General features: G+C 44.6%; 1 protein-coding gene across 3 annotated transcripts in view; it reads left to right on the forward strand.

Moving 5' to 3' along the window:
* LOC125448310 (formin-like protein 3) overlaps nt 1–22,016 on the forward strand; it is a 158,487-nt gene that overhangs the window by 73,906 nt on the left and 62,565 nt on the right. For all 3 annotated transcript variants that reach the window (XM_059643348.1, XM_059643349.1, XM_059643350.1), the window contains exons 2-6: nt 5,626–5,709; nt 7,239–7,319; nt 8,459–8,535; nt 14,576–14,659; nt 17,400–17,552. In XM_059643348.1, coding sequence (XP_059499331.1) covers nt 5,626–5,709; nt 7,239–7,319; nt 8,459–8,535; nt 14,576–14,659; nt 17,400–17,552 — 479 coding nt within the window. The remainder of the gene's footprint in view (nt 1–5,625; nt 5,710–7,238; nt 7,320–8,458; nt 8,536–14,575; nt 14,660–17,399; nt 17,553–22,016) is intronic.

The raw sequence follows: 22,016 nt of genomic DNA on the forward strand, positions 1-22,016 counted from the left end.
AGAGGATGGTTCTTATTGTGAGAAGGATTTTAATGAGGGGCTGTCACTGCATTAAAAATGAAGGGTCTCCATTTAAAACTGAGATGAATAACTTTTTTCTGAAGATTGTTAGTTTGTGGGGTAATCTTCTCCAGAGAGCTGGGAGGCAGGGTCCTTTTTAAGGCAGAGTTAGATGGTTTCTTGACTGACAAGGAGGTCGAACAGGTTGGGGTTAGCAGGAGAGTCAAGTTCAGACCACAATCTGATTAACCATGGTCTTATCAATGGTGGAGCTGGCTTGAGGGGCTAAGTAACCCATTCCGCTTCTGTTCTTTAGGGGAGATATGGTTTGATAGAGGCATTCAAAATCACAAGGGATCTCGGCTGAGTAAATAGAAAGAAACTGTTCTCCTTTTGGTAGAAGGTTCTAGAACTAGAAGGCACAGAATATAAGGTGATTAGCAAAAAAAAAGTAACACTGGCATGAAGAGGCATGTTTTTATACAGCAATCAGTTAGGATACGGAATGCACTGCCTGAGAAGAGGCAGACTCACGTGTGACTTTCAGAAGGGAATTAGATAATTTAGTGAAGAGAAAATCATTTCTGGAGGACTGCAGGGAAAAGCCGGGGCAGTGAGTTTGATCAAATAGCTCTTGCGGAGAGCTAGCACGTTATGGCCTCCATCAGTGCCATAACCATCTGACAGCAGTCAAGAGCTGCTGCTGGGGTTCAATTTGAACATTCTGCTACAGCTTCTGATACTGCCATTGCTGCACTGACTGAGAAGGAATGTGAGATATCTGTGCTGTATACAGGTTAGCCTCTGATAGCTCAGTGAATTTTGGCAATCAGTGAGTTATTTCGAATTGCATAAAGTCAGTTATTATTAAATAAGTTAATCTTGAGACACTTGAGCTGAACCGATTTGTTTTAAATACTTTGCGCCTGGCCATAAAGTTTGTGGTTCAATTCAGTCTTGATTAAATAAGATGAGATCAGTTTGTAAACCGTTGGAGGAGGGATTGTCTCATCTACAACCAGATGGTTTGTGGGTTCAACTTACAAGGTTGTTCGTTATTTCTGCTCCTTTGTGATTGTTCTTAACACTTAGTGACTGTGCAATCTAACGGGGAACCTCCCCATGATTGGAGCCCTTCCAGTTGATAGTAAAGAACCTGGGAGTTCCCCTGATCTTTTCATAATGCTCTTGCATTACAGTGAGCCAACTGGGAGACGTCAAAAGTAAGATGAGCCCTGCACCTGCATCCTGACAGTCAGGGGACAGGAGGGGACTGAAACCCATCAGGAGCTTTGCTTGATATTTCTCATAGCTCAAGACCAAGCGATCAATCAGCGCCTTTCCCTTCATATAATTTGAAGGCACGCTAACAGGGTTCTTCTTTGCAAGTCGTCATTCGAATGGAGCTGACTTGGCAAGAATACCGTTCTGCTATGGATACCTCCTTGGGTTTAGCTTTTAACAGATCGACATCCAGATGTTCATTAGGCAGCAAAAGACTTCCGGAGGTTTACAACAGTTTTATAGATTAGCACAAATACTAGTTTTCACCTTTCCCTTCTCGACCTTTCCGAGTCTGGTAAGCCCACCCTGTTGGGAAGAACACACCTCTTTTCTTTTGGGGGTTAAAATCCTGGATGACTCTCTCTAATAGCGCTGAGCGTCTATCTGTAACCCATAGATTGCAAGCAGTTCAAGAGGGATGGGCAATAAATGCTGACCCAGCCAGTGATGCCCACACCCCATGAGTAAATTTTTAAAAAGCACCAAATTAACAAATTGCCGAATTAACAAACAGAATCAGAGGGTCATGTAGCACAGAAACAGATCCTTCAGTCCAAATCATCCTTGCTGACCAAGTTCTCCAAACAAAACTGTTCCCACAGTGTGTGTACATGTTCCTTCTATCAGTAGTAAGACAAAGAACTGCAGATGCTTGTGAAAGGAGGGGACAAAATCAGAATAATATTGGAGGGAGAAATTATGCACCCTGGTGAACTTGGCTTTTTTTTAATCATTCGTTTCAGATATGTTTTGACACACTTCTGTGGCAGGTGGGACCTTGACCCGGACCTTCTAGTCCAGAGGTAGGGGCACTAGGACTGCGACTCAATGGCCCGCTAGAGATCTTGGCTTTTTGTTAAAAAAGGAACTGATAATTTAATGCAAAACAGCAGTTTCTGCCTTTCAGAAGCCTACCTGGGCAAAGAACCCAGTTCTTAAGCATTTTCTAATCAACCTGTACAGGAATGTTATTGCACACCTCTAGAGCAAATAGCACTTGAACCTGGACCTCCTGGTTTAGAGGTGGGGACATTACAACAAGAGCCCTCCAGAAAACTCTGCTCTTCATTTAAAAAAAACGCCACCAAATCCACCATATCTCTGATTTACAAGCACTGCCCACCAAGGGCAGCGCAGTATCAAAAATGAAGGGTCAGGAAAGAGGGACGGGATTAAACTAAAATGGAGTTGGAGCAGAAAAAGAGAAGTGGGCTCTGAAGTACAAACTCCAATGAGTATCATACGCTCTTGATGAACTCTGAAGCTGTTCTGGTTAATCCCCAAAGGGACCTGCATTTCTAACACTGACATCCAATTGTGGCAGCTATTTGCTTGAATTATTAGTATGTCTTAGTTTTTTGGGGGGGATGTTAACTTGCATGACTTGATATTGACTTGTTCAGCAGTGCATCCGTGGGCTGTAACAATGAAACTCCCTTTATGACTTAGACAAAGTTTGCATGCATTCACTTGTGTGTTTCTGTAGCCTTTCCAGAGGCAAACTGAGTTAATGACATGTGGTGAAATCTGCTTTGAATTGTTCAGCTGAGACTGGTGCAGTGTGTGTATACGTGTCCCTTTTATCTGTAATAAAACAAAGAACTGCGGATGCTTGTGCTCCAGACCTTGCTGCTCCTCTAGCCAAGCTGCTCCATAACAGTTATAACACTGGTATCTACCCGACAATGTGAAAAATTGCCAGGTAAGCCCTTTACACAAAAAGCAGGACAAACCCAACCCAACCAATTACTGCCCCATTGGTCTACAGTCGATCATCGGTAATGTGATAGAAGGTGGCAGTAACAGTGTTATCAAGCAGCACCTGCTCAGAAATAACCTGCTCAGTGACACCCTGTTTGGGTTCCACCAGGGCCACTCAGCTCTTGACCTCATTACAGCCTTGGTTCAAACATGGACAAAAAAGTTCAACAGTTCAAGGCGGCAGCTCACCCCCACCTTCTCAAGGGCAGCTAGGGATGGGCAATAAATGCTGGCCCAGCTAGCAACGCACATGTCCCATGAGTGAATAAAGTCTGTTTCTCTCCACAGATGCTGCCAGACCAGCTGAGTTTCGCCAGCAAATTTTGTTGTTCTTTCTGTCTGTGCCTGTTTCAGAGAAAAACAAAAATTGATCATAGCCTTTGAGACAACAAGGTGCAGAGCTGGATGAACACAGCAGGCCAAACAGCATCATAGGAGCAGGAAGGCTGAGGTTTCGGGCCTAGACCCTTCATAGCCTTTCTCTGGCTCAGTTCTTGGAGCAATGCCTTGACCAATCAGAGATGCCCTGTCTTGTTTAAACTTTAAGAAAACATGCGGAGTCAACTGTCAGTCATTTTTAACTGGCACATTCTCCATGGCAAAGCATATACCAATCAGGGCACTCCTCATGCAGTATTAATGTTGTTTTCCCTTCCCTTTGCAAATTGTCCTGATGGGTGCAAGACGAGATGTTTCAACACATTGTCTTTCTTCAGCAGTACTCAAGTTCTGTGCAACCAAATGACTGTAAACTAACATTGATGCCATACCTCCCAGGACCCCTGCTGACTGTCTGGTCACATTTTGACCCTCTGCCTCAGCAAATGCCTTCCTTTAACAAGTGACCAGCGGTTCTTTTAAATCCATTGATTCAAAAAGTTCTCAAATGACCAAGGGCTATTCTCCTGATCTTGCTTGTGATCCTCTCCAATGGAACTCTGAATCAAACGTGCCCATATGTGGGAAGCTCTTCCCATGAGTCCCATGCAGAACTGAAGAAAAAGAGGTGTTTAAATCTGTAAGGTGTAAATGTTTGCTGGAAAGTATTTTAACAAGCCCCATTGGTGGAGATCATCCAGCCAGATGGCTTTATCTGGCTTCAGATATGTCTCTTGGCATGTGGCCTATTCTGGGAAACCTGCTGTTTGTAAGTGAACTTCAGAAGCACATTTTAACCAAACTCTAATATAAACCTTTTCTCGTATAAAAAGGTTGAAATATCCTATGACAAGTGCATACATCTGGCATTAATATTTGCAGAACAACCATATCAGCACAAGTCAGGAGACACTCTGTCGGTCATAGAATCTGTATGCCGTTCTACCCATCATGCCTGCACCAGCTCAAGGGCAACTAGGCCCAGGCAATAAGTATGGGTCCAGCCAGTGACATCTATGTCCCACAAATGAATTTGGAAAAATAAAAGATACATATTGATCAGGACACGAGAGAACGCCATTGCTCTTGAGCATGACAGTGTGGACTCTTTTCATCCACCTGAGAGGGCAGACTGGGCTTTGGTTTCACATCTTTTCTGAATGACGGCACCTTTGACAGTGGAGCACCCTCGGTACTGCCGCGGTGTTTTCAGCCTTCAGTTTTGTGCTGAAATCCTGGGGTGCGTCTTGAATCCATAAGCTCGAGGCAAGAGTGCTGCCAACTGAACCACAGCTGATACTCCAGTCCGATGTTTAGCCCCTTCCACTGGTTTCGATTGCATTAAAGGTTCTGTAATGGCAAAAGTGGTTTCTTGGCAAGCAGTCTTGCCTTGATCAACACCATTAGGAAAAGATTAATGGGCCATTCACCTTGTTTGGAAAGTCTTAATGAGCATTAAATGGCTGCCACATACACTGGCAGATCAGTTTTTGTGAAGCGCTCTGGGTTTTTGAGATCTGAGGTGTGGCATGATATAAATAAAAGTCCATTTGTTCTTCATTATTGATATAGCCATGAGGTGTTCAAAGTAATTTAGTCTCCAGAGCATCTGGAATTCAGTCTCAGCAGTGTAGAGTACAAAATATTCTCTTGGTCTCAAATGCTGGTTGGCACATGTGTTCCTGATACGACCTGTGTGATTTCCCAGGCCAGGCATTGCCTTTCATCAAAGCATAGAAGGACAGGGGCATTATACCCTCCTCCCATTCCTTGCAAACTACCAGGTCTTGTGGCACATTGGGTAATGCCTGGGCCAGAAGCGCTAGGTTCAAATCCTACTCCAGGACTTGATTCCCAGGGAAAGTGCAAACTGGTTGATTATCAATCTGTAAATGCATTTCTGATGGGATAAGAGTGGGAGTGTTTCTGGTCTATCCAGAGTGGTATGTTAGCTGCAGTGCGAGATACTGCTAAAAGATTCCACAGGTGGGTTCTTGCTGTAGGCTACTCTCTTGGCAAGGCTACTCTCTTGGCAAGCCTCCGTTGAATGCACTAGTGGGTTCCTGTGCACATTTGGAGTGCTGGCAGTAGTGGAAACCCATTCAAACATTGCTCAGTGTTCATGTTTGATACGTATAATCGTCCACCTTAGTATTGTCAATGTGTCCCACTGGGGAATAATTACGCTCTTGTTTTTTTCAGAACTCTATGAATCTACCCCCAGACAAAGCACGGCTGCTTCGACAGTATGATAATGAGAAAAAATGGGATCTCATCTGTGATCAGGTACTTAGAATCCATTTGTAAGATCGTAAGTATTTGGAGTAAGTCATTCAGCCTCCGAGTCTGCTCTACCATGCAATATGATCATGGCTGATCTGATCTTGGCGTCACCTTTGCTTTTCTGTGTGTTCCTAATAACCCTCAAATTCCTTGTTGAGCAAACATCTCTGCCTTAAATATTCAATGACCCAACCCATACTGCTTTCTGTGGTTGAGAATTCCACAGGTGAATAACCTTCAGAAGAAATTCCTCATCTCCGTCCTAAATGGGAGATCTTTTTATTTTGAAAATGTGCCCCCTATTTCTAGGTTGCCTGACAAGGGGTAACATCCTCCCAGCCTCTACCTTGTCAAGCCTCAGAATCTCCTGTTTCAGCAAGATTGCCTCTCATTCTTCATTGATTAACTCTAATCAGTTTAGGCCTAACCTGTTGAACCTTTCCTCTCAGAAAAATCACTTCTTCAACCAAGTGAACCTTCTCTGAATTGTCATGAATGCAAGTGTAGCCCTCCTTAAACAATGAGACCAAAATGAGTACACTAGTTCGTGGTCTCACCAATGTCCTGTACAGTTATAGCAAGACTTCCCTACATCTTTATTCCAGAACCATACTATTGACTTTCCAATTGCCTTTCTAATTACTTGCTGTACGTGCGTACTAACCATTTGATTTGTGTACATAGTTGTACTGAAGCATTCTGCAGTGGCTTTCCATTGAAAATAGTGTTTTCCTTTTCTGTTCTCCCTGCCAAAGTGGATAATCTCATTTTCCCACATTATACTTCACCTGTCAATGTTTTTGCCCACTTGTTTAATCTGTTATATACTTTTGCAGAGTCTTTTTATCCTCCTTTCATCTGTCTGCCTGTGTCTCGTACTCCATGACTCTGTGTCTCCCATTCTCTGTCTGTCTTTGTTTCTCTGTCCATCTCTCTCTGTCTCTATCGCTCTCTCTCTCGCTCTCTCTCTCACTCTCGCTCTCTCTCTGGGTCTCTCTCTGTCCATTTCTCTCTCTCTCTCTCTGTCTGTTTCTCTCTCCGTCTCTCTCTCTCTCTCTCTCTTTTTCCCCCTCTCTGTCTGTCTCTCTTGTCTCGCTCGCTCTCTCTGTCTGTCTCTCTCTCAGTCCGTTTCTCTTGTCCCTCTCTCTGTCTGTCTCTCTTGTCTTGCGCGCTCTCTCTCTCTCTCTCTCTCTCTCTCTTTCTTTCTCTCTTTCTTTCTCTCTCTCTCTCTCCGCCCCCCCCCGTTTCTCTTGTTCCTCTCTCTGTGCGTCTTTCTCTCTGTCTCTCTTGTCTCTTTCTCTCTCTCTCTCGCCCTCTGTCTTGCTCTCTGTCCATTTCTGTTGTCTCTCTCTCTATCTGTTTCTCTTGTCTGTCTGTCTGTCTCTCTCTCTCTCTCTCTCTCTCTGTCCATTTGTCTTGTCTCTCTATCACTATCTGTTTCTCTTGGCTCTCTCTCTCTCTCTCCCTTGTCTCTCTCATGTTTGAGACTGAATCACCTCACTGACTGTTTGATTTCTGTCCATTATTACCAGGAGCGCTTCCAGGTGAAGAATCCTCCACATACCTACATTCAGAAGCTGAAGAGCTACTTGGATCCAGGAGTCACCAGGAAGGTAAAAGGGATTCTGGTTATACAGTCAAGATTAAACGCCTTGTTACACAGAGAACCTCTGTCAAATGATGGCAAATTGTTCAATGTGTATAGGACATTGGTTCGGCCAGTTTTGGAATAATCAATTCTGGTTTCCCTGCTATAGGAAAGATATTGTTAAATTTGAAAATGTTCAGAAAAGGTTTATAAGGATGTTGCAAAGGTTGGAGGGTTTGAGCTATATGGAGAGGCTGAATAGGCTGGGGCTATTTTCCCTGGAGCGTTTGAGGCTGAGGGGTGGCCTCATAGGGGTTTATAAAATCATGAGGGACACAGACAGGATGAAAGGCCAAGGTCTTTGTCCCAGGGTAGGGGAGTCCAGAACTAGAGGGCATAGGTTTAAAGTGAGAGGGGAAAGATTTAAAAGGGACATAAGAGGCAACATTTCCACTCAGAGGCTGGGGTGTGTATGGAATGAGCTGAGCTGCCAGAGAAAGTGGTGGAGGCTGGTACAGTTACAACATTTAAAAGGCATCTGGATGGGGTCTTGGCAACTGTAGCGCAGCCCGTCAATGGCTGAAAGATTCACTTCAGGAGCAGTCCAGAGAACACAGTTCAGATACCTTGGAGTGTTGTTAGGTGACAACACATTGCAGAGACAGGGAAAGATGAAGGAAACCGGGATGAGAACTTCCAAACTGAGCTGTTGCTTAATCAGGAGCCAGGGCAGGTCAACGGGCATGGCTGATGGGTGAACAGGACTGGGTGTGAGTAAGGACATCGGCAGCAGTGTTTTGCATGCCATGTACAAAGGGTATATTTGGGACAGCAGCAGGAGTGTGTCAGAATGGTTGATCCAGAGGTGACAAAGGCATGGATGAGGCTTCCCACAGCAGACAAGCTGAGGCCGAGCAAAGGGAAGCAATGCTCTGGAAGTGGAAAGAGGTGGCCTTAGTGAGGTAGTGGAAGTGTTATCAGAACCTAATCTTGGGATCAGATGTTTTGCAACCAGTCTGGTTTATAATTGTGATTCCACAAAGACGTGAGCTGTATGATTTTTCTCATGTTGCCGTTCATGTGGTCTTTTGTTTAAAGCCCCAATGGGGAAACAAGCAAATCTGCACCCTACTCTAATCTGTTCTTCCCCCTTTGTTGTTGTAGAAATTCAGACGTCGAGTGCAAGAATCAACCAAAGTGTTGCGGGAACTTGAAATCTCCCTCCGAACCAATTACATCGGGTCAGTGTGCTGTTATGGTGGAATTTGAACCTGTGTCATAGAGCATTACTTTGGGGATTGCTGACATGTCCGTGAACCCACCATCTGCCCGAGGTTGCCCCATAGTTACCGTAACAGGGTAGTGCGAAATTAGTGCTATTGGTTTTGCTTCTGAGCTTTCAGTTAGCAGGTGGCTAAAAAGAGTCACAGTTGGACTAAAGCTCAAACTAGTTACTGCTACTTAAAAGAGAGACAAATAAAGATTTACAAGTCTTGAAATTGCCAGAAGAAAAGGGCATTTCAAGGGTTAACCAGGGGGCGTCTGAATGAAAAGGAATACAATCTGTTGAGGGTTGGGCATGGGTGTTACTAAATGAATGGTGGAAACACGGTTCGGATATGCCATTGTGCAGCCTCAATTACACAGCAGGCTGGGATCGAATTGCTGGGAGGAAAAGCCTCCCATTATCTGTGGTACAATGGCTTCCTGCACACTGCTGAATCCATGAGATTGAGTGATAATGCTGGTCCCATGTAACAATCCTCTTGCAGATGGCAGAGTCCATCACATTGTTGCGTGGCCCGCTTAGCAGGATGTTTGGAGATAAACAGTTGTATGCGTGCATCTTGCTGAATGTGCTGTGCTGAAAGCAAGGCGTGGATTGTTGCAGAGTTCCTGCCCCATTGGTAGAATAAAAAACATTTTTGGGATGCATGCAATGCTTGTTGATATAGCATTAAAAAATTCCTTGGGGGGAAAAAAAACCCAGCATCATGTCCCTTTCGGGTCTTGGTTTTGGTCCAGATTCTGCATTTGACCTCCCAAATGATTGAATAAAGACTATGATGCCTATTGTTACTGCCCAATAGAGACCCCTTTTAAAAGGAAAAACCCCCTTGATATGACTAAATTAGGCTGCATTCCCCCCCACCCTCCCAACTGCCTACAAATGGCTAGTGACAAGGACAGCCAAAACTACGTTTTGCAAGAAGTCAAGTGGGATTAAACATTTTCTTTCCTGGGTCGTTAGGGGGACCATTGAGACTTTGATCAGTTTGTCAATGTCTCTGTTTCAAAGTCCTGGGTTTTCAGGAGATCAACCGGAAACTGTGGACCTGCACCTGATGGAAATGGATAATGTACTGATGGCAAAGCTGAGGGATTAGGGAGTCAAGTGCTCACAGTGTTTGTTTTGAGCCAAATTATATATAAACAGTCAATTATCTGAAAGAATGGTCAGAAAATCCTGGTCATGTACAGCAGGCTTGCCAGATAAAGAGAATTGCACTTATCGTACTGCATCTCACCCTTGTGCCTCGAGGTGTCTCACAGATGATGAATTACTTTGGAGGGCAGTCGCCGCTGCTGTGCAGGCAACTTCAGCTCATTAGTTGTCTACTGGACATCAGAGAGAAAAAGGTGGGTTCCCACTTTAGATGAGGCCCTTTGTTTGAAGAGTTCTAAGGAGTGCATTGTGCATTTCTCCAAAGCTTCAAATACTCCCACTGTTGGGTTCTTCAGCCCACATACCAGGCACTGATAGATGCACATAATTATTGGAATGGCATCTCCCATTTATCTTCAAGTGTCAGAACATTAGCTTCACTTCAATCCCAGTCAATCCGTAATGTATGACCTAAAAACAGTGCTTTTTGAAAAAAGGCTGTGATTTAAAATTGCAAACACTTCCTGCCTGGATTGACGTTTACTCCCACTTGACTTCCAGTCTGATTGACAGTAGCTTTAGCTGTCCTTGTCAATAGTCGTTTTTAGACAATTGGGGCAGGGGAGGAAATTCAGCCTAATTTAGTCGTATCGAGGGGGTTTTCCCTTTTGAAAGGGGTCCCTATTGGGCAGTAACAATAAGCATCATAGTCTTTATTGAGTCATTTCGGATTAATCCATTGTTTAGGCAGACAAATGGTGTCCAGTTCCCTGAGGCCAGTTGTGAAGTGAGTAAGGCCTGTGGACTGAGTCACTTGTTACCAAGTGACAGGAGAAATAGTGTAAATGAAAAAGCAAAAGTGAGAATGCTGAGGCCACAGTGAAAATTCTTCAAATCTCTCCTTCCATTCTATGTGGAAGGTCAGTTTGTTACCCCACACCCCCTCCAAACCTCCTCTGATGGCCACCCCGACAGCCAGACCGTCTCACACAGCAAGGAGCTGGTCACCCATCAACCACTTTGGAACTTATCAAGTGATTGACCCAGTAGGATTTTGCCCTAAACGGCATCCTTCCTTGTCATGGGCACCAAAGTGGGATAGACTGGATGAACCAACCTGCAGCATGCACTGAGCTACAGTAGAAACGGCAGACCAATTTGCAGGATGGCCTTTAGTTGAAAGTCTGCTGTAAATTGAGATTTCTCAACCATGCACCACGCCAAAAATACATTGTCACAATGTCAGCTGTATCACGCCTGGCATAGGGTGGAATTTTAACAATGGCCCATTGGTGTGAGAAACTTGGCCACTTAAAATATACAGCCCAGGAACAGGCCAAACTAGTTTACGCATCCCACAAACTGCCTCTGACCCTATACATTTCATCCTGTCAGCACATCCTTATGTTCTTTTCCCTTTTATGTGTTTATCTAAATGATGCTGTTCGCCTCAACCACTCCCTATGGGAGCAAATTCACCCACTCTCTGGCTGAAGAGATTTCTGTTCAATTTATTGGTGTTTATCTGATAATTACGGTCCTTTAGTCTCCACAAGTAGGGACATCTTCTCTGAGACTATCCTGACCCCTATCTTTAACGACTTCCTATAGATTGTCACACCTCCCCCTCCCCCTGCCCCCTCAGCCTTTTCTTTTCTAGTTTAAAGGTCACCAGTCTGTTTGGGTAGGTATGACCCCTCACTTCTGGCATGATTTCTTTGCGTTCTTACCACTGCCCCATTTCCTGTTTGAAATCTGAAGTGTTGAGTTTTGCACTGTATTTGAAGCGAGGTGCCACCAGGGTTTGATGTCCTTTTGCAGGTGGCACCATGTTTTGTACTATTGAGGAGCTCAGTTGGCAGGATGTTTGGAGAACAGCAGCTGTATAGGTCCCACTTCCCTGGGAAGCTCTGTTGAAAGTTTTGTGCTGAGTGTAAACTGCGTGCGGTCATGCTGTTCTGCAGAAGGCTTATTGCCAAAATAATGATAAATGTGGCATTTGTTGACATAGGATGTGAATTTCTGAATACCCATCCATTAGTTTTGTTTGCAGTTGGGCCTGCGTTGTTGTGCTGCCTCTGTTTCCTCTCCCCTTCGTTTTTACCTCGAGCTACAGCCTCTTCAGTGGGTGACTGTCAAGGGGCAGACAGGGCTAAACCAGGCTCTGGTGAGTTGTAGTTACAGTAAGGTCATTGGGTGCATAAACACATTCCAATTGGTGTCCAGAGGTGCAGAGGAGGTGGTGTTATCTTGTGCACTTGCTATCTTGTAACTTCTGTTGTCCGTCAGGTTGTCTGTCTTCTTTTCAGCTTGTTCAGGGTTTCACACAGATGATGTGATTTCACTGAAGGGACTCCCAGAGGGTGCCTGGGTTCATGTCAAGCTGAATGAGTGCTGCTTCTTGAGTTCTCTGCCCCAAGGCAGGTCTTTGCTGGTTATTTGTTGAAGCGTAGTGAAGTATTATGATGTTTTTTAAACGGTGTGTGTTAATCTGGTAAACATGCATCCAATGTAGGAAGAGGCAGGAGCCAGTTTGTCTCCCACCCAGGCAACTTCACAACACTCCATGCAGCATGTATGCAGGCTACTTTTCTATCTAAGGTGGAAAAGGATTCTTGTAATTATTTTTGATCAATCTGTTTGGACATTTATGACACACCTCCAGGCCAGTTAAGACTTCAACCCAGATCTTCTGGACCAGAGGTAGAGGCACAACTCTTGTGCCACTAGACCCCAACAGCAAATTCTCGTTCTCCAACTGGCAATCCAACAGCATTTGATTTCTTGGTGAATCGTTTTGATTTTCACCTTTTTTGTTTAAAAAAGTATTGCTTTGGCAAAAACAGCAAGCAGTAAGATGGAAGAGTCTTGCATCTGGCAGGATTTGAAAACAAAAGCTAATGGGAGAGGACGAAGAAGACAGTCTTGGCCAACAAAGAGAGGCCATAATTCACCTTCAGAAATAAATTCCATTTTAGCAAATAAATAAAAATGGAACAACAACAATGTCTGTGACCTCATGTCACTTCAATTCCGCACATGAGGGGAGAAAAAGATTTGCCTGCAGCATACATCCGATCTGATGCTGGGCCTCCATTTCCTGCTCATTACAGCAACTGCTATTTTCGGCAATGGCTGCAGAGTGCCAGAGTCCACTGACCATACACTGTGCTGGGTATGTGGCCAGCACAGACGTGAAGGATTGCTCCTGAACTTCACTTTGTAATGGCGTGAGCTGATGATGGGGAGGAAATGATCCACTTCCTACAAATTGCAATGCATTGCCACTTCCACATGATGGAAATTAATCGGCCAGTTGATTATTCAAAGAGGCAGGATGTACTGGAGGAGTTCCTAATCTAAGTTTCAAATCCAGCCCAGGCACATGGGAGGGATGTCTCATCCGCCTGTAGCTGGTGGGTTTTTAAAATGGGAAAGTTAATGTTTTGAAATGTTCACTTTTAAAACTTTCATCCCTATTTTCAAATCCCTGCATGGCCTCAACTCTCCGTCTCTGTGACCTCTCACAACCTAGGGAGAGGGGGCAAGAGATACAGACGCACACATGCACACTCACGCACGCTCTCACAGACACACACACAGACTCACACAGACACATACCACACACTGGCTCATACAGGTGCACACACACTCACGCACACTCTCACACATGCACATAATACATACAGACTCTCACACACACACAGGCACACACCTCTCTCTCTCTCTCTCTCTCTCTCTCTCACACACACACTTATACATACAGATACACACACAAACACGTATACATACAGATACACACACATACACAAACACTTGTACATACAGATATTCTCACACACACACACACAAACACATACATACAGATACACGCACACGCACACGCACAGACTCACAGACACACACACAAACTGACACGCACACAAACACGGACACACTTATACACATACGCACACTCAGACACGCGCACACTCAGACACACACACACAAACACAGATAACATACACACTCACGCACACACACATAGACGCACATACAGACCCACATACAAATACACAGATGCATACAGGCACACACTGGGGAGTGGTGAAAGAAAGGGAGAGAGTAAAAGAGACTGAGATGGAGAAAGAAGAGTGGGTGACAGTTGCATGAGGATGGGAGGGGTTGGTGGGGGAGGGAACTGAGGAGGATACAAAATCCTGGCTTGCAACTTACGGCCAGGTGCACATTGTAAATGGAAAAGAAATACTGGCAGAGATTTTACACTTTTCATGTCCAGAAGATGTTACAGTGTGCTTTGCAGCCAGTGAGCTGTTTTGTGATGTGTAGTTGCTACTGCATTGTTGGAACCATAGGAGCCAATCTTGGCACAACAAGCTCTCAGAAACAGCAATGTGATAATGACCAGATCACTTATTTTGTGATGTCGATTGACGGCTAATTGTTGACCAGGACATTCTGGCTCTTTTCAAAAAGAGTGCAGAAGCATCTTTTCTGCCTGCTTGGCAGTTCAGAAGTGGGCCTTGTATTAACTTCTCAGCCAGCAGTGCAGCATTTCCTCAGTACTGCATAGGTCTGTTGAGTTTGTTTTCTGCTTGTCTCTGGAGTGGGACAAGAGCTCACAATGCCCTGGCCAGAGGCATCTGAAATATGGCTGAAGTCAGGAGGGCCAGTGATGAAGGAGTGAAAATGTGAATGAACCTCAGGCCACGCTGTGAACACTGGTCTATGCAGACTGTCCCTTCCAACACTGGTAGGTTATTGATAGTTACCATGAATTGAATGACTGCACTGTGCATTTGATTTTACAGGTACAGCAGTGACAGATTAAAAAAAGAGAACAACCTAATATGCACAGTGACATATTCAATAAATGTACTTTATTCTTTTCTTAGGTGGGTACGAGAGTTTTTAAACGATGAAAATCAGGGTCTCAATGTCCTGGTGGACTATCTCTCCTTTGCGCAGTGTGGAGTTATGTAAGTAGCTGGAGGGAGGGTTGCCTGGTGTTACACTTCTCCATCTCCATTCTTCCACTGTGGTGTTTTTCAAAAAAAAATTGTTCCATTTAAGGCTTCATTCTCTGCTTTTTCATTTATCTGTACTCTCCTTGAAATCTTTCAACAATGGAAGTTCAGTCACAACAGATGTTAGGACTGGATGCATTAAAACTGCCTGAACAGTTAAACTCTCTGGAATACGCTCCTGGTAAGTGAATTGTGTGGGAATATACTTCAATCTTGAGTGGCCCTTTAGTATGGAGGTGGTAAATTGTCTTCACATTCTAGGATCTAAGTTCCAATAATTTGCAGAGATTGATTCTGACCTCCAATATAAATCCCTCCAGCTATTTTGAAATGAGGTCTACTGTCAGCATGGAGCTTCCAGTCCAATGGGATAAGCAAGGTGACCTAGTTTGAAACATGTAAGATCCTGAAGGGTCTTGACATGGTGGCTGTGGAAAAGATGTGTCCTCTTGTGCGAGAATCTAGAACTAGGGTTCACTGTTTAAAAGCAAGAGGTCACCCACTTAGAACAGATAAGGTGAAAGTTTATTAGGGGTAGGCAGCAATGTGCATTTGATGCCAAAATGAGATCAACCACAATTTTGTTGACTGACAGAGCAGACTTGAGGAGCTGAAGAGTCTGCTCCTCCTCCTTGGCTGTATGTCACACAAGAATCACCGATTCTGATTAAATTGATCTGCAGGATCAGTTGCCTGTTGCATTTCATCTTGTTGTTAACTAACACTCAGTAGGTGCTGGATTATATTCCAGCAGTTGCCATGTGAAATTTGGACAAGCAAAAGTTTCTGTGGACAGATTAGGCTCCCTCAACTCAGATTTTTCATGGATGGTGCAACATTACTCCACCACTTCATTCATTAAATTTTTCAATGTGGTTTTTAAGCAAGATTTTTTGATTTGTCTTTTAGAAGTTGAAGTTGACTTAATGGAATGTTGGTCTGTATTACAAATGGGATTGGAATATGAAAGTAGGGAGGTCTTGCTCCAACACTGTAAGACTTTGGTGAGACCACAACTGGAGCCCTATGTACAGTTTCAGTTATCTTACAGTATGAGGAATTGTACTTGCATTGGAGGAGAGTGTTCACTGGGTTGGTGTGGGGATTGTCTTACAAGGAAGGTTCAAGCAGGTTGAGTCTATAGTCACTGCAGATTAGAAGAGTGAGAGGTGATCTTGTGAAAGCTTGGTAGTGCCTGATGCTGAGAGATTGTTTCCCCTCAGGGGGAATATGGAACAAGGGACCACAACTTCAGAATAAGGGATTTCTCACTTATGATGGATATGAGGAGAAGTTTTTTTTTTCAGAGGCTTGTAAATCTTTGGAATCCTCTACGTTGGAGAGGAAAGGGAGATTGGGAAGTTGAATATATTCAAGGATCAGTTAAACAGATCTTGGACCTACAGAGAACCTCAGGGTTACAGGGGACAAGCAGGAATGTAGAGTTGAGTTTGAGATCAGATCAGCCAGGATCTTATTGAATGGCGAGCAGGCTTAAGGGGCTGTGTGGCCTCTTCCTGCTCCAAATTCTTATGTTTTTAAGTAATTAACAGCTGGGTCCAATGTCATTGTTTAATCCTGTTCAGTGCAGGACAGTCCCAGAGACCAAGGGGTGTTCAAGTCACCCACAAAACCCAGAAACTCGTTTCCTTTAGGATTTACATTTCATATTGATTCAGTTGTTCTGCGTGTGCCCTTGGCAGCTAGGAAAATGCTTAACACTATTGCTTCATGTGTGTATGAATCTTAAATCAGAATGCCAAGATCGGTTTACATCAGCAGCTGGAGAGAACTGGGGTTTAATGGAGCCAGGCAGTTAAATTCTACATGTGGCTGTCCCCAGACTTTGTGGTGTGCACCCCAGCATCCCACAATGGCAAAAAACATCGACACTTCAGTTATAAACTTCTGTTGTGTGAATTTTCCTGTGCTCTTTTCTCAGGGGCTTTCTAGACTTCAGCAACACATTTCTAACAGGTTTTACAGCTCTACGCTTTTGGCATTCTGCATTTCATGCTTCATTTCATCTTCACAGACCCCTTCCCCCATTTTTCAGTGCTTTCAGTAACCCCAGCTTTGAGTGTGAAGTGCTTCTGAAATAGTCTCAAGCATCTGACTGGCATCGACCCACCGGCTTTCCACGTTTTTGAGCTTTCCCACAATGGACCTCCCTCCTCTTTTGCATTTGGGTTTTTTTTGTGTCTAGGTAATGACCATCGGGCGCTGGAAAGAACCAGTCTCTGCGCAAACAGGTAGGGGGGATTGACCCACACTGAGCAAAAAGGCCACCTTCTTTGAACTGGATTTTACTAGAGCAAGCACTTTAAGTGCTTTTCCTCTTGCACAGGCTATTGTTGCAGGTGAGAAGTGGTGTATAGTTTTGTTTGTGTCACATCAATTCTTCTCACGAGTTTGATTTGTTCTTACTGGAACTGTGTGATTAAGTTGATGGTGGAAAAATCCTGATGTTTAAAGCAATGTTCAAATTTTCAAGGACAAAAAAATCTGTGCAAAACTCCTAAATCCTGATTTAAACATTCCGAGATGGCCAATTAAAGGGTAGTATACTTTTTTTCCCATTAATGATATGAAACAGAAATAGGCACATGGCGATTCTGTACTTAAAGGGGCTACATGTTAATCAGTGTGGACGGGGGTGATCAAAAGACATTTTTATCCCATTGTGACCTAGGTTTGACTTTGACCTTGTGGAGAATGGTGATGATGGTGCCCTCGACAAGTCGAAACCCTGGGGCAGGTCTATAGAAGATCTGCACCAGAGCAATGTCCTGCCCCTGGCTTTCAGCAACAGCCTCTCTCGCTCTGCCAGGCAATCTATCCTACGGTATGTACTGCTCGGCTTCTAACAGACACGCAGGGATGCAATGAGTACCTAACCTACCCCTTTTCAAGGTGTGCACACTGTCCAAACCTCATATCCTTGAGGAATGTTCATTAGTTTCCCTATTGGTGGCATTATTAGCTAGTGTAATGAGAATGGGCCAGATTTCTCTGCTATTGCAGGTTATACTGTTGCCTTTCACTATTGGCACTGGGTTTACATCCAGCCCAGACTGACAAGCTGTTAGCTACAAGTAGCCAGTGTGTAATGTCTTTGGGCCATTCCTATCCAGTTCCACAGTATAACATTCTTCTTAACTGGCAATTTACTTCAGAAAAGACCTGATGCAGTAGCACGTTAGCTTTGTGTTAGTCTGTGGTGCATCTGACCTGGGATTGGAATTTTGATGGTGGGAGGTGGGCTTAAACAGAGGAGGAGAGTAAAAATTCACTCTTTTAAACTTAAGCATGAAAGTTGGAAATGTGTTTTTTAAAATGATCCAACTATTTGCACACCACCCACAAACTGCAGTCTTTTTTAACACCCTCGACTTCTGCAAGATGTTAGTCTCAATCACAGCCCCCAACTCCATGTGCTTTTCACAAGTTGAATCCAGGTTTCTCTTTCATTCAGTTACTTTCACTAGTCCTCTCCTGGCCCTGGTTTTATTGTTCCTGATTGGCATGAGGGAGAGATTTGGGCTGAACATCTGGAGCACATGTGGGCATTTATGCAGCAGCTGTATATTCAATGGGGGTATGTTCATAATTCTCTGCAGGGGCAATTCTGTCAGTGACTGTGTGCCAAATTAAATCTAGCTTTCTTTTTCAGTGTTCTGGCCTTTGCACCAAAGTAAAATGTACATACTAAGTATGCAAAAAAATAGAGATATTGCTGTCCCTCAAACATGAAAGGACTGAATATACGAATTCCACAAACTTTATTTAGATCCACCTTTTCTACGGTATATACATCAGGCAGTTCGAGGTTGGTGGTTTTTGTGGGTACAATTCCCTTTCCACCGCTCTGAAAGGAGGGGACTGTTCAAAAATCACTGAAAATCTCTGAAAACCCTTTCCATTTTTCACATGTGAACATCCCCACGATTGTCAACAGCAATCATCACAGGCAGTGCTGACTGCAATAAAAACAGAAAGTGTTGGAGAAACTCTGAGTAAGAGCCATACTGGACCTGAAACCTTTCTCTCTCCACCAAATGCTGAGTTCTCCAGCAATTTCCGTTTTCCAGATCTCCAGCATCTGGAGTATTTTGCTTTTCTTTGAATGCAGGCTGCACCTCAGCCCTCCAGCAATAGTCATTGGATAGTGATCAGGAATGTGAATGATGACTTCTGTTGAGAGTTGCCAACCCTGGTTGAATGTATTTTAGGAAACCTCATCACATGATCTACCACTTCAAACTTCCCCACTTCTGCCACTGGTTGCCCGAAATATCCATCCTCATGACTCTCAGTCTTCACAAACTAGTTGGAAAGCCAACAGTTGAGCAGCTTCCTTTTCCTGTCTCTGAACGTTTTATGAACAAAAGTATTCCATTTAAACATTTTCTTTAAAAAAACCACTGTTGTTTTGAGCTCCCCTGTGACTTTTCTACCATGTAATACTGCAAAAGAATCTCCAGACTAATCCTGAAGGGTTGTTAACTCTATTTCTGATTCTCGGAGATTAACAATACTGGCCTGTGCATTGTTAGTCTAGAGTAGAGGCACCAGATCAAGGCAGTGTGTTGGGAATCTGTTGGACATCAGATGGTGGGAGAAAGAGGGCAGGTCAGGTAGCAGGTGGAGTACAGTCGACAGAATTGACAGCCATGAACACAAGACAGAAATTATTATGCACATTCCGAGCACTGTTTGTTGAGGATTTCCTTTTTCCCAAAAGCAATGACATCAGCTTAAATTTGAACTCCTAGTACAGGTGATATTAATGAACTACTTGCTGTTGTTAACAAAATGACAGCAGAATAACTGTCTCCCTATTCTCCAACAATCTGCACTTGCAATTGAACAAAATTTTCAATGACAAAAAAAGTTTGCTCACTGAATGTATCATTGTTCCTTTAAAACTAGTTTTAATGTGTATTTTGTATGTGTGTGATTATATGTATGTTCTGTGTTTACCTAAGATCCATCAAATCTGAAGACAAATTGGACTGCATTCCAATGTTTTTGTAAGTGTATTTGTATGAAAAGGTTTCACCAACTCTCCGAGTTCCCTGTAAAAGCCCATTCTGCTTCAGTTTGACAGATCATTTTAGTGGGACAATGCCGTGTCAGTGTTTTTAGAAGGTGTGAATAATAGCCGGGACCTTTTGAACCTTGTCATGACAAAGCTGACCAAAGTGACCTTGCCTTAAACCATTGCATCCCTGGAGTCTCGGCTTTACAATGTGCTGATAACCTGCCTATTGCCTGCTATTTGTGCTGCTGATGTTCTGTGCGAGAGCTGCATTTTGCCGATTTGATGTCCCACAATACAGCGAGCGGATCAGTTAGTGCTGTGCCGTACATACATTGAGACCATGGGGTCATGTTTGCTATATTTCCGAATGTTTCTATGTATAATTTGTAGGATTATTCCCCTCCCCACTCTCTCTCCTGCAGGTTCGTTGCCATGGTGGTTTTGTGGTCACGCTAATTCTACTTTTCCTTTGCGACGTGGCTTCTTATTGCATCAATGTATTGCAACACAGAGAAAGGGGGACATTAACTGATACTGGGTTCTCTTGGAAGGGAAACGAGGCAGGGGGTGGGAGATATTGAACAGAGGTAAGGAAATCCCTCAGATGAACAACCCAGATTATCCTTACAGTGACCATGCGCTCCAAGAGAAACACACAGATACACATGACATTGAAGAAATAGACTCAAGAGCAGGTTATAATTTTGACAGTGTAGGGGTGGGTCCACTAGCTCTCAGCAGTTGACTCTTCGCAGAATGCTTTCCATTTAAAGTTCTGACTCAGCCATTAGGCCTTCTCTTCCAGCCCCCAGCATGTGAGCAATGACACCCTGACCATGGATAGTATCAGAGATAATGGGAACTGCAGATGCCGGAGAATTCCAAGTTCACCTGGGCCATCTCCAGCACATCCCTCACCTTCCTGGACCTCTCAGTCTCCATCTCAGGCAACCAGCTTGTAACTGATGTCCATTTCAAGCCCTCCGACTCACACAGCTACCTAGAATACGCCTCCTCCCACCCACCCTCCTGCAAAAATTCCATCCCCTATTCCCAATTCCTCCACCTCCGCCGCATCTGCTCCCACGATAAGACATTCCACTCCCGCACATCCCAGATGTCCAAGTTCTTTAAGGACCGCAACTTTCCCCCCACAGTGATCGAGAACGCCCTTGACCGCGTCTCCCGTATTTCCCGCAACACATCCCTCACACCCCGCCCCCGCCACAACTGCCCTAAGAGGATCCCCCTCGTTCTCACACACCACCCTACCAACCTCCGGATACAACGCATCATCCTCCGACACTTCCGCCATTTACAATCCAACCCCACCACCCAAGACATTTTTCCATCCCCTCCCCTGTCTGCTTTCCGGATAGACCACTCTCTCCGTGACTCCCTTGTTCGCTCCACACTGCCCTCCAACCCCACCACACCCGGCACCTTCCCCTGCAACCGCAGGAAATGCTACACTTGTCCCCACCCCTCCTCCCTCACCCCTATCACAGGCCCCAAGATGACATTCCACATTAAGCAGAGGTTCACCTGCACATCTGCCAATGTGGTATACTGCATCCATTGTACCCGGTGCGGCTTCCTCTGCATTGGGGAAACCAAGCGGAGGCTTGGAGACCGCTTTGCAGAACACCTCCGCTCAGTTTGCAACAAACAACTGCACCTCCCAGTCGCAAACCATTTCCACTCCCCCTCCCATTCTCTAGATGACATGTCCATCATGGGCCTCCTGCACTGCCACAATGATGCCACCCGAAGGTTGCAGGAACAGCAACTCATATTCCGCCTGGGAACCCTGCAGCCATATGGTATCAATGTGGACTTCACCAGTTTCAAAATCTCCCCTTCCCCTACTGCATCCCTAAACCAGCCTAGTTCATCCCCTCCCCCCACTGCACCACACAACCAGCCCAGCTCTTCCCCCCCACCCACTGCATCCCAAAACCAGTCCAACCTGTCTCTGCCTCCTTAACCGGTTCTTCCTCTCACCCATCCCTTCCTCCCACACCAAGCCGCACCCCCAGCTACCTACTAACCTCATCCCACCTCCTTGACCTGTCCGTCTTCCCTGGACTGACCTATCCCCTCCCTACCTCCCCACCTATACTCTCTCCACCTATCTTCTTTACTCTCCATCTTCGATCCGCCTCCCCCTCTCTCCCTATTTATTCCAGCTCCCTCTCCCCATCTCCCTCTCTGATGAAGGATCTAGGCCCGAAACGTCAGCTTTTGTGCTCCTGAGATGCTGCT

The sequence above is a fragment of the Stegostoma tigrinum genome, chromosome X, assembly GCF_030684315.1.
Source record: "Stegostoma tigrinum isolate sSteTig4 chromosome X, sSteTig4.hap1, whole genome shotgun sequence".
Taxonomy (NCBI): Eukaryota; Metazoa; Chordata; class Chondrichthyes; order Orectolobiformes; family Stegostomatidae; genus Stegostoma; species Stegostoma tigrinum.